Raw genomic sequence first — 13,786 nt, 5'->3', positions numbered from 1 at the left:
TAGGAGGGGGGAAATAGAGTATGAGAACGTAAAAACTGACTGCAAAAGCTTCTATAGATATGTGAAGAGAAAAAGATTAGTGAAGGCAACAGTAGGTCCCTTGCAGTCAGAATCAGGTGAATTTATAATGGGGAACAAAGAAATGGCAGACCAATTGAACAAATACTTTGGTTCTGTCTTCACGAAGTAAGACACAAATAACCTTCCGGAAATACTAGGGGACAGTGGGTCTAGTGAGAAGGAGGAACTGAAGGAAATCCTTCTTAGTCAGGAAATTGTGTTAGGGAAATTAATGGGATTGAAGGCCGATAAATCCCCAGGGCTTGATAGTTTGCATCCCAGAGTACTTAAGGAAGTGGCCCTAGAAATAGTGGATGCATTGGTGATCATTTTCCAACAGTCTATCGACTCTGGATCAGTTCCTATGGACTGGAGGGTAGCTAATGTAACACCACTTTTTAAGAAAGGAGGGAGAGAGAAAACACGGAATTATAGACCGGTTAGCCTGAAATCAATAGTGGGGAGATTGTTGGAATCAATTATTAAAGATGAAAAAGCAGCGCATTTGGAAAGCCGTGACAAGATTGGTCCAAGTCAGCATGGATTTATGAAAGGGAAATCATTCTTGACAAATCTTCTTGAACTTTTTTAAGGATGTAACTAGTAGAGTGGACAAGGGAGAACCAGTGGATGTGGTGTATTTGGACTTTCAAAAGGCTTTTGACGAGGTCCCACACAAGAGATTGGTGTGCAAAATTAAAGCAGATGGTATTAGGGGTAATGTACTGACGTGGATAGAGAACTGGTTGGCAGACAGGAAGCAGAGAGTCAGGATTAACGGGTCCTTTTCAGAATGGCAGGTAGTGTCTAGTGCGGTGCCGCAGGGCTCAGTGCTGGGACCCGAGCTATTTACAATATATATCAATGATTTAGATGAAGGAATTGAGTGTAATATTTCCAAGTTTGCAGATGACACTAAGCTGGGTGGCGGTGTGAGCTGTGAGGAGGATGCTAAGAGGCTGCAGGATGACTTGGACAGGTTAGGTGAGTGGGCAACTGCATGGCAGATGCAGTATAATGTGGATAAATGTGAGATTATCCACTTTGGTGGCAAAAACACGAAGGCAGAATATTATCTGAATGGTGGCAGATTAGAAAAGGGGAGGTGCAACGAGACCTGGGTGTCATGGTACATCAGTCATTGAAAGTTGGCATGCAGGTACAGAAGGCAAATGGCATGTTGACCTTCATAGCTAGGGGATTTGAGTATAGGAGCAGGGAGGTCTTACTGCAGTTGTACAGGGCCTTGGTGAGGCCTCACCTGGAATATTGTGTTCAGTTTTGGTCTCCTAATCTGAGGAAAGATGTTCTTGTTATTGAGGGAGTGCAGCAAAGGTTCACCAGACTGATTCCCGGGATGGCTGGACTGACATATGAGGAGAGACTGGATCGACTGGGCCTGTATTCATTGGAGTTTAGAAAGATGAGAGGGGATCTCATAGAAACATATAAAATTCTGATGGGACTGGACAGGTTAGATGCAGGAAGAATGTTCCCGATGTTGGGGAAGTCCAGAACCAGGGGACACAGTCTAAGGATAAGGGGTAAGCCATTTAGGACTGAGATGAGGAGAGGGAGTTAGATATGGCCCTTACGGCTAAAGGGATCAAGGTATATGGAGAGAAAGCAGGAAAGCGGTACTGAGAAGCATAGAAACTTAGAAAATAGATGCAGCAGTAGGCCATTCGGCCCTTCGAGCCTGCACCACCATTCAATAAGATCATGGCTGATGATTCACCTCGGTACCCCTTTCCTGCTTTCTCTCCATACCCCTTGATCCCGTTAGCCATAAGGGCCATATCTAACTCCCTCTTGAATCTATCCAATGAACTGGCATCAACAACTCTCTGCGGTAGGGAATTCCACAGGTTAACAACTCTCTGAGTGAAGAAGTTTCTCCTCATCTCAGTCCTAAATGGCTTACCCCTTATCCTTAGACTGTGTCGCCTGGTTCTGGACTTCTCCAACATCGGGAACATTCTTCCTGCATCTTCCTGTCCAGTCCCATCAGAATTTTATATGTTTCTATGAGATCCCCTCTCATCCTTCTAAACTCCAGTGAATAAAGGCCCAGTCGATCCAGTATCTCCTCATATGTCAGTCCAGCCATCCCTGGAATCAGTCTGGTGAACCTTCACTGCACTCCCTCAATAGCAAGAATGTCCTTCCTCAGATTAGGAGACCAAAACTGAACACAATATTCCAGGTGAGGCCTCACCAAGGCCCTGTACAACTGCAGTAAGACCTCCCCGCTCCTATACTCAAAACTCCTAGCTATGAAGGCCAACATACTATTTGAGGTTAATGATCAGCCATGATCTTATTGAATGGTGGTGCAGGCTCGAAGGGCCGAATGGCCTACTCCTGCACCTATTTTCTATGTTTCTATGTCTATGTTAGTAGAGCTGAATTAGTTTGATTTCAAAAAGTATTTTCAAATTATTTTGGCCATTTGTATTGGTATGATATACATACAGCTGTACACTGCAATACCACAAATATGTCACAACTAAAGCTGTGGTATGCTTCAAACATTTTTTTGTTATTAAATTTAGAATGGAAACTGCCATGTTGGAATTACACCCTCCTTCCAGTGGACTCACTGCAGTGCCACCACTGGTGGATGGGTGTAATTACAGCAAGGCAAATTTTGCAGTTTCTAGCCATTACCATCTAATTTTTGCCCACATCCCTTTTGTCTCTTAAATCACTCCTGCCTTCCACACGATCACATACCTTCCCTTTTGTTCTTTCCACCCCTCCCCCTTTCGCTGCCCCTGCAGTTCCTTAAGAATATGTTACATCTCGAACTTTTCCGGTTCTGACGAAGGGTCACGGACCTGAAAAGTTAACTCTGTTTCTCTCCACATATGCTGCCTGACCCGCTGAGATTTCCAGCATTTTCTGGTTTTATTTCAGATTCCAGCAGCCGCAGTATTTTGCTTTTGTTCTAGTTTCAATGTGGACATGGCGGGTAGAGCTTCCGCTTTGGGCGCAATCGCCGATCTAGCACCATGTTTTTCAAACTAGCTCAAAAGATCACAGAAAATCAATATGTACTCAATGCAATTTGTAGCTGTTTTGAGAAGTGACTTTTCCCCTCGAGTTTCTGCTGAAACTCATTTGCATATCGCCAAATGCAAAATCTGCCATGGATCAGCGCAATCAGGCAGCACTTTAAAACGTAATTTGTTTTTAAAAATGGCTTCAAAAATATTCCTTGATATATTTAACAGTGCTAACTTGGTACCAGTTTGATTATTGCAGATGAAAATGGGTTTATCACAAAATACAATCATTTAAATCACTACCACTTGCGAGTAACCCGATTTTAAATTACTGAAAATGACATAAAAATGATGGAGATCTGTTTGCTTGTTATATTCGGGTACAGTAGTCAGTTTCTTAGTAATTAAAAAAAAATATATGCCGGTTTACTTGCGCAAAAAAGCCCAACTTAATTTTTAGAGCCTCCCCAGAGACATTCAAATGAGCGCAATTAGTGGAAACGGCCAATGATGATTAATTCATTCTGGTCACATGGCCAATTTTGTGGGTGGGGCTGGCTTCTAGGGCGATGTTTTTTAAACTAGTGTAAAAGATCACAGAAATTCAATTTGCACTGGACGCAATTTGTACTTAAAATTCCGCAATCTTTTGAGCAGGTTACGCTGATCTCGGGCGAATTGTGCCGAAATAACCAGTGCAACTGAGTGGAAACTTTACCCCAGGAATTTATGAAGGAAATATAAAAATAATTACAGAACATATGAATTTAAAATAGGATCTGAATTATATTATGCACACCCTGATCCAATTAACCTCTACTATCTAACCCTGCTTCACTTGAAGACTACACTTTGTATTGACTCCCCATGTGCCATACCATAGGAGATTGACTAGCATATTATTAAAGTTAATGCATCTATCCCCATTGCATTTATCCCCAATGTGAACACTTCTTAGGAGTTTTTCTTCTTCGCTTGTACACAGAAAAACTCTGTGCTACTTCCATAGTGCTATTTACCTGTAAATAAGAAACAATCTAAACATTGCATAAAAATAAGAACAGAATGTATGACCTTAAATGAGATCTGCGTGCAATGCTTGAATTATCCCTTGCCCTCTAACCATGTTTCATCTGAAGAGTACATTTGGTCTTTATCCCCCATGTGCAATGCCACTGCACATTGACGAGTAATATATTAAATTCAGTCTGTGCGATATGCATTCCATTGAAAATTCCTGTGTAAATCAGCCCATGTGGGAAATTTAATGTAAGAATTAAAATTTAAAAAATGATCTACCATTCATTATCAGTAACTTTATCGACTGTATTATTGGCCCAGAAATCCCGGTTTCTCCTTCCGGCGGGCATTCGACTGGATTCTAGAAAAAAGAAACGCACCCACCGGATGCTGCTGCGCCCAGGCGAGATCTCGGTCCTGAGGCCTCCCCTGACTGTGCATCGCAGCACGTGCACGTCGGGACGTGCGCAGACCTAGAGCTGAAGTAACATGGCTCTGGGCAGCCAATAAGGTAAAGTATATTCTCATTCATAATAATGGGAACTCCGTAAGTTGGAGTTCCCATTATTATGAATGAGAAACAGCCTCCAAAACACACATAACCAATAATAAAAGATAGAAAAAATGCACAATATATTTTTATTAATTTATTTTTTTCCAATTTAAAAAATTTTTTTAATTATGGTTTAAAATAAACTTAACGTAGTGGTGATGGTATTTAACAAAATATGTTCAAAAATTTTTATTTTACAATGTTTTTGTGTATTTTAAAACTCTTACACCTGTAGAAGTAGGCTATGTGCCTGCTTTTATCAGGCGCAAGAGTTTTGAGGACATTTGCTGGGCAAGATATGGGTAAATACCGCAGTCTTGACCTTGCAAATGTCCTCGCTCCTGAGATGCGGAGCTTGACAGATTCTGCGCATTGTGCGCAGAAAACCGGCTTTTCCGATGCCTTCCCGGGTCCGTAGAAACTCCGTATGGACCCGGGGAGGCCGGAATTTCAGGGCCATTGCTTAATGCTTTCATTAAAGGTTTTATTTTAGGGCCTCAGCCCCCAACCTCTCCCAAAAGCCTGGACTTGGACATTTGGGTCGGATTTTCGACTTTCAGGTTTTTTCGGCAAAAACGGTAGCAATACGTGAAACTTACCATTTTCACTGTGCTACCGTTTTTAAGCCAAACTTTCGGGTTTTACATTTGCATCGGTAAAGGAGGGCGTTGCACGAGGATTCGCGACGCAAAAAAGAGAATTTTGCCAAATTCAGTCCAGGCCGGGAGCGCAGCGAGAGAGGCCTTGGGAGGGGTGGGACGGAGCGGGGGGGAATTCCGAAATACATTCAGAAAACATTTACAAGACACTTATCTATCGAATCGCTGAAAAAAAATTTAAAAATAAAACTTTAACTTACTTTTTTTGCAGGCTTTCATATTTACCGCTGCTGGCAGGGGTGCACCGACAGGTTTGACCTGTCGGTATTCTGGGCGTGGCGTATGGGTCGGTAGAGAGCCGAAAGTCCAACGGTAACGCCATCGGCAGCATTGCACATCGGCGCACCTCTCCCCGGCGGTACGTCCCATCGCCACCGCAAACAACGCGCCGAGGATCCCGCCCGGTCTTTGTAACCGAGTTTTCGCCACGGAAAGTCAAATCGCGGCAAAGGCGCAAACTTCTCAAAAATCCGGCCCAATATTTCTGCCCAATTTTCGAGGATGTGTTCGTCCCAATCAGACAGCACAGCAACGGAAATATTTTTTCTGTAGCTTCTGGCAGTTTCTACTCAGTTTCTTTTCAAAATTATTTGAAGACCAGCTAGAGGTCAAATTTTAAAAGCTTTATTCGGGTGCATGTTTTAATGAGGCTGTATGTGTGTGTGTTTGTATTGTGAGAGAACAAAATACCAGTGTACTTGTTACACACCTGTAATAACATTTATTTAATGCTTTATAAACTTCAAAAAATGTATTTAAGATGAAAGAGAGAAAATAGCTTTCCTTCTGCCTTCATCCTTTGAAATCATTGTTTCACATGTAAGAAGTGTTAGTTAATTCTCTGTTTCAATCAAAAATAATCCACATAAGCACACATTCATAGCTGGTTCTTTATCTTAAACTTTCTGTTCCTCTCATTTGGTTGCATAATTTTGTTTTTCAATAGTCTCCCACTTTTTATTTTAATTTATTTTAGCGCATTGAAACCTCCTCAACGTTTGAAGTCCGCGGAGACTTCTTTGCTTTTGGGAAGAGGGGGGGAACAGGGGCGGAGTCAGTTGGGCCAGAGTTGATCAGCAGGAGCAAGGAGGGAGTTAGAAGCATTGAGTCATAGGGAAGAATATCAAAATATTAAAACTTACATATATTTCTACCATCCTGGCCACCAGGACATAAGTGTTTCTGCCAGTATTGTGACATTGAAGTACTTGTTCTCTCCACCAGTTTGGTACTATTTAACTTGAATACTAAACTTGCCTTTTTATTTAAAAAAAATAATTATCAATGTTTTGTTGTAAATAATGTAAAATAGAATTTGGATAGATTTTCAAAGTAATTCTTTCCTTAATACAAAGCTAGAATAAAATGTTTATTTTGAATATCCTGAAAATTATTCACCAGTTATATTAAACTGTAGGTGTAAATCTCTACTTTGTTTAAAGGGATAGGGGGTGCGATCTTGCACTTAAAGTAGTAGGGCATTTGATGTTTTGGGTGATGATACTGGTCTGAATCTTGTCAAGTGACTTTGGCAACCCATAATCTTACAAATCCCTGATTTGAAGTATGCAGTGTATCTCTTTTTAAGGGTTTGTGCCATAGAAGTGTCTTCATCGGAGAAAATAAGCGTTAAAAGTGCTATATTTTGAAGGTTGGGTTTTAATTTTAAATTATTTTAGCACAATAAAACTTCCATAACATTTGAAGGCAGCTGAGGCTTTGCTTTTGGGCAGGGATGGTTGAGGAAGGAGAAAGGGACCAAATCAGGTGGGCCAGAATTGATCTGCAGCAGCTTACAATCTCATTCAGGACTTTTACAGTTACATGTTTTTCTGCAAGCATTCTTTGTCAAGGGTTTAGATTGCTCAGAATTCAGGTTGAAAGCAATTGGGTCACAGTAAACCAGTAAAGGGTGAGCTTAGCTTGGAATACTAATTGATGGAAGTCAATGTTTTCCTGGTGCACAAGCTCATCTCTGGGAAGTTGCAGCTTCTTCAAGTCTTTTGTTTCCCCATGGGCCTGATAATAGCCTGCAGTCTTTATTTTTGAATGAGCTTCTGGTTATTGGAATTCCAATAATTCATAAAATGTAATTGAGTTTTGAAGAAAACATCTTTTTGATAACATAAACGTGAGTCCAAAGAGGCACTGAAATGTCTTCTTGAATAATTTCCCGCACCATTTGAGATGATCTCTGTGTTAGAATGAATAGTCTGCTGAAGATCGGTGTGTACATAGTGTGCCCTGTGTTTTACAAAAGCCAAATACTGCGGATGATGGAATCTGAAATAAAAATAGAAAATGCTGGAAATACAAGTGTATAATATAATTCTGCCATCTCCATTTACACCCTATCTAGACTCGTCTTTTGTTTCATAACTTGTCCCATTACCATCTCCTTTTGTCTTGCACCATCATCCCTTTTGTCTCTTAATCTCTTCTGCCTTCCATCCTATCACAGACCTTCCCTTTTGTTCTTTTCCCCCTCACCTCTCTTTCCCTGCCTCTACACTTGTTAAAAACCTGTTACATCTCTAACTTTTTCCAGTTCTGACGAAGGGTCGTCGACCTAAAATGTTAACTCTCTCCACACATGCTGTAATTCCAGCATTTTCTGTTTTTGCCTCGTATTTTCTAATTTGACGCCCAAAGATAGGAAATCTCTTGTAATAGTATTAGTATTATTGTTGGAGTTGTTTATTTTTTATCTATCGTTCCCTTGCCTTTTCATCACTGTACTAAATTATTTCCACCCTCTTTTTTTCTTTTAATGGGGTAGATTTTGACTTTGTGCAATTCTGTAAAAGGGGCTGCTGATTCGCTATCACCTGTTTTACACTATCGCACAAAGTCAAAATTTACCTTAATTTTTTTTAATTGCCTTAACTGAGATGATCTTTTCAGATTTCACCTCTGTGCAGCTTTCAGAAAATCGGCTTCTTTTTGACATGATTCAACGGGTCCTACACTAGCTCCTTGCCTCTTAACTTAAAATTCTCATCCTCATTCACAAAAACTCTTCACAGACTTGCACTATACTATCTGCATTCTTCTCCAATCTTGCAACCCTTCCACATCTCCAATTCTTTGACCTCTGGCCTTTTATGCATTATTGGTGGAGTTTGCAGCTGTCTCAGCCCTGTTCTCTGGAACTTCCTCGCCAAATCCCTCTCTTTCTCTCTCCATCTTTAAAAAAAATCTATTCAAAGCCCATACTTTCAGTCAACTTTTAATCGAGCCCCAATTGTCTTGCTTCATGGCTTGACGAATGTTTCCTTATCTAGGTCCTTTGTGAAGCACCTTGAGACTTTTTGTTTAACGTTGAAAATGCTATATACACTTTGCTTCATAGAATCATAGAAATTTACATCACGGGGGAAGGCCATTTCAGCCCATCGTGTTCGCGCCGGCCGACCAAGAGCTATCCAGCCTAATCCCATTTTCCAGCTCTTGGTCCATAGCCCTGTAGGTTACGGCACTTTGGACTGGATTTTTGAGAGCTTTGCGACCGGGTTTTTGCCGTGATTTGACCCTCTGCGGCGAAAACCCGGTTGCAAAGCCCAAGCGGGATCCCTGGGTACCTGTTTGTGGCAGCACTTTCAAGTACCGCTGGGGAGAGGTGCGCTGACATGCAACGAGGCGGATTGCGTTTGCGACCGACTTTCAACACTCACCGACCCATATGCCGCGCCCAGAATAGTGACACGTCAAACCTGTCGGTACAGCCCTGCCAGCAGCGGTAAGTACGCAAACCTGTAAAAAAGGTAAGTTAAAGTTTTTATTTTAAATTTTTTTTTGCAGCGATTACTTAGTTAAGGGCCTTGAAAATGTTTTTGGAATTTTGGGGGGAATTCTTCCCCTCGCCCCCCCACCCGCCCAAAACCTTTCTTGCAACACAAACGACCCCAGACTAGTGTTGCCGAAACTCGCGTTTTGCACTGCAAATGCTTGTGCAAAGCCTCCCTTACCGAGTTTGCCTAAAAACAGTAGCGCAGCGAAAACGGTAAGTTTCACGTATCGCTACCATATTCGCTGAAAAACCCCGAAAGCCGAAAATCCAGCCCTTTAAGTGCATATCCAAGTATTTTTTAAATCTGGTGAGGCTTTCTGCCTCTTCCACCTTTTCAGGCAGTGAGTTCCAGACCCTCACCACCTTCTGGGTAAAAAGATTTCCTCTCGTATCGCCTGTATACCTCCCCCCAATTACTTTAAATCTATGCCCCCTGGTTGTTGACCCCTATGTCAAGGGAAACAGGTCCTTCCTATCCACTTTATCCAGGCCCCTCATAATTTTATACACCAAATCAGGTCTCCCCTTAGCCTCCTCTTTTCCAAAGAAAACCAACCCAGCATCTCTAATCTTTCCTCATAACCAAAATTCTCCAGTCCAGGCAACATTCTTGTAAATCTCCTCTGCACCCTTTTCGGTGCAATCACATCTTTCCTGCAATGTGGTGACCAGAACTGCACACAGTACTCCAGCTGCGGCCTAACCAGTGTTTTATACAGTTCAAGCATAACCTCCTTGCTCTTGTATTCCATGCCTCGACTAATAAAGGCAAATATTCCATATGCCTTCTTAACCACCTTATCTACCTGGCCTGCTATCTTCAGGGATCTGTAGACCTGCACTCCAAGGTCCCTTTGTTCCTCTACACTTTTCAGTGTCATACCATTTAATGTGTATTCCCTTGCCTTGTTAGACCTCCCCAAATGCATTACCTCACACTTCTCTAGATTGACTACCATTTGCCTCTGTTCTGCCCACCTGACCAGTACATTGATATCTTCCTGCAGTCCGCAGCTTTAGAAACATAGAAAATAGGTGCAGCAATAGGCCATTCGGCCATTCGAGCCTGCACCACCATTCAATAAGATCATGGCTGAACACTCACCTCAGTACCCCTTTCCTGCTTTCTCTCCATACCCCTTGAACCCTTTAGCCATAATTGCCATATCTAACTCCCTCTTGAATATATCCAATAAACTGGCATCAACAACTCTCTGCGGTAGAGAATTCCACAGGTTAACAACTCTCTGAGTGAAAACGTTTCTCCTCATCTCAGTCCTAAATGGCTTACCCCTTATCCTTAGACTGTGTCCCCTGGTTCTGGACTTCTCCAACATCGGGAACATTCTTCCTGCATCTAACCTGTCCAGTCCCGTCAGAATTTTATATGTTTCTATGAGATTCCCTCTCATCCTTCTGAACTCCAGTGAATACAGGCCCAGTCGATCCAGTCTCTCCTCATATGTCAGTCCTGCCATCCCGGGAATCAGTCTGGTGAACCTTCGTTGCACTCCCTCAATAGCAAAAACGTCCTTCCTCAGATTAGGAGAGCAAAACTGAACACAATATTCCAGGTGAGGCCTCACCAAGGCCCTGTACAACTGTAGTAAGACCTCCCTGCTCCTATACTCAAGTCCCCTAGCTATGAAGGCCAACATACCATTTGCCTTCTTCACCGCCTGCTGTACCTGCATGTCAACTTTCAATGACTGATGTACCATGACACCCAGGTCTCGTTGCACCTCCCCTTTTCCTAATCTGCCACAATTCAGATAATATTCTGCCTTCATGTTTTTGTCACCAAAGTGGATAATCTCACATTATACTGCATCTGCCGTGCATTTGCCCACTCATCTAACATGTCCAAGTCACCCTGCAGCCTCTTAGCGTCCTCCTCACAGCTCACACCGTCACCCAGCTTAGTGTCATCTGCAAACTTGGAGAGATTACACTCAATTCCTTCATCTAAATCATTGATGTATATTGTAAATAGCTGGGGTCCCAGCACTGAGCCCTGCGGCACCCCACGAGTCACTGCCTGCCATTCTGAAAAAGACCTGCTAATCCCGACTCTCTGCTTCCTGTCTGCCAACCAGTTCTCTATCCATGTCAGTACATTACCCCCAATACCATGTGCTTTAATTTTGCACATTAATCTCTTGTGTGGGACCTTGTCAAAAGCCTTTTGAAAGTTCTTCTTCATTATCAACCACACGGCCTATTTTAGTGTAATCTGCAAACTTCTTAATCATACCCCTAACATTCAAGTCCAAGTCATTGATATATACCACAAAAAGCAACAGACCCAGCACTGAGTCCTGCAGAACCCCACTGGATAAAGCCTTTCAGTTACTAAAATACCCTTTGCTTCCTGCCTCTGCGCCAATTTTGGATCCAACTTGCCACTTTGTCCTGGATTCCATGGGTTTTTACTTTCATGACCAGTCTGCCATGTGTAACCTAATTGAAAGCCTTGCTAAAATCCATATACACTACATCATACTCACTGCCCTCATCGACCCTCCTGGTTACTTCCTCGAAAAATTCAATCAAGTTAGTCAGACATGACCTTCCCTTAATAAATCCATGCTGACAGTCCTTGATTAATCCATGTCTTTCCAAATGAAGATTTATCCTGTCCCTCAGGATTTTTTCCAATAATTTTCCCACCACTGAGGTTAGGCTGATTGGCCTGTAATTACATGGTCTATCCCTTTCTCCCTTTTTAAACAAGGGTACAACATTAGCAGTCCTCCAGTCCTCTGGCACCACACCTGTAGCCAAAGAGGACTGGAAAATGATGGTCTGAGCCTCTTGTTCTTGTTATGTATTATGAAAGAAAGATAGTTCTGCTATCCCATGTTTGGATTAAGCAGATGTAAATTAGCAATTTGTCAATAAGACCAGCCACACCATACTAGAGATTTATAACATAACCACTTATACTTTCAGATATTCTGAGATAATTAAGATGATTAATTGACAGTATTCTGTGAATAAAACTATGTGAAACTATCACTTCTGGAATCCTAACCTTTTGAAACAAAGATCAAATTAGCTTTTTGTCGGTATGTTTATTAAATTTCATAATTTTTTCCTTGGTAGTTTATCCATTCCAGGTCTGGAAAACTTTTGTACACCACATGCAGTAATTCTTCCTGTTGAATGTAGAGGTACCTTGTTTTAAAAAGCAGCCTGTCTATCTTAAAACTGCAAAGAACAACGTTTATTTGAGACTTCATTTTTGATGTTCTCCTTCACTAGTATCTGAATCCATTAAGGATACTGTGTCCTCATTTTTAAAGATGTTTTTTCCATTCAAGAGAAAATGCCTCTGTGATAAATGTTCTCTTTTTATCCTATCACAATAGATTTTTCAATATGAAATGCAGATTGAACATCTGAGGCAACAGCTTAAATCAGCAGAGTTAGAGAGAGTGACCAGTGATAAAGCAATCCACAGCTTAGAGAGACAGCTGCAAGAGTACAGAACACGCCATCGTGAAACTACAGAGGAGGTCACTGTTATATTCTAAGCTGCAATTGATTGTTGTTCTCAGCTTATGGTCTTTTACTTTAACATGTTTATTCTTCACTTACACGAGCAGGGAACTAGCCCAGAGATTCTCACATTGCCATAATACTGATCAGACCTCTGATAAATGGGGCATTGGTTCTTTATGAAAAATCAGTGCTGTAATTGATTGAAAACTGAACTGCATTGATGAACAAATCTGAACAGGATTTCCATGAACTGATTGGTTTAATTAATTTGCTTACATTTCACTACCCCATGTGAAATGTCAGCATTTGACTATGTAGCTTAACATACAGGAAATGAGAAGACATTCTAGTGGAAACAAGGGATAACAATTTTGACAAGTTTGGACTTTAGACTTAAAGGACCCAGTTTGAACCCCCGCTCCCGATAAGACCAGGGTATACAGGAAGTTAAAATCGGAACAGGTCCTACTCAGTGGATCCATTTTGCGCCACGCATCATTTATACTGGCACGTTTTGAATAGCGTGCGAGGGCCTCACTGCAATACAAAAGTCAGAGTCCGATGATGTAATTCAGATCCCGAGGCGATTTTAAATGCGCAGTTGCGTGTGTGAAATCTGCTTACCGCCTATTCCCACCATGATTTGCTGAGTGGGTTAACAGTGACGTTTCAGCCATGCAAGGACACCGATTTCACAAAAGGGTCCCCATTTAGGCACAGAAATATTCTTAACATATGATGGCTGTTTTGTTTCAGGCAACCGGTAGGGATGTCTATGGAGCGCCCAAACCAATATAGCGTCGGGTGCAGAACAGCAAATTTGACTTTTTGTCACCTGTTTTGGACCTAGAAACATGTGAAACGCATATGAATTTCTACCCATGATGTCACACTATCATTACTGCCTCATTTGAATATGCCCATCCATATTTGAGTGCAGGTGACACCGTAAAATCAGTATTTACATTACATTGGGTGGGGATCCACCTTAATTGTTCAACCCTAACCACCTTATTATCACCACTTAACTGACAGGCATCAAGAGGAAAATTCCACCCAAAATCGCTGCAGGATTTTATTGCTTTTTATTTAAAAAAAAGTAAATGTCTAATTATTTATATGAAATGGACATTTATTGGGAGAATCTAAATTTTAAACTTCATTTGTGTCCTTGGGACAATCTCTAATAGTA

General features: G+C 41.6%; 1 protein-coding gene across 3 annotated transcripts in view; it reads left to right on the top strand.

The window, feature by feature from the left end:
- LOC139278942 (early endosome antigen 1) overlaps positions 1-13,786 on the top strand; it is a 1,017,310-nt gene that overhangs the window by 680,656 nt on the left and 322,868 nt on the right. For all 3 annotated transcript variants that reach the window (XM_070898220.1, XM_070898221.1, XM_070898219.1), the window contains exon 18: positions 12,462-12,608. In XM_070898220.1, coding sequence (XP_070754321.1) covers positions 12,462-12,608 — 147 coding nt within the window. The remainder of the gene's footprint in view (positions 1-12,461; positions 12,609-13,786) is intronic.

This window comes from Pristiophorus japonicus, chromosome 13 (assembly GCF_044704955.1).
Source record: "Pristiophorus japonicus isolate sPriJap1 chromosome 13, sPriJap1.hap1, whole genome shotgun sequence".
NCBI lineage: Eukaryota > Metazoa > Chordata > Chondrichthyes > Pristiophoridae > Pristiophorus > Pristiophorus japonicus.
The sequence above is the reverse complement of the archived record's forward strand: the minus strand, read 5'-3'. Positions and strand labels throughout refer to the sequence as shown.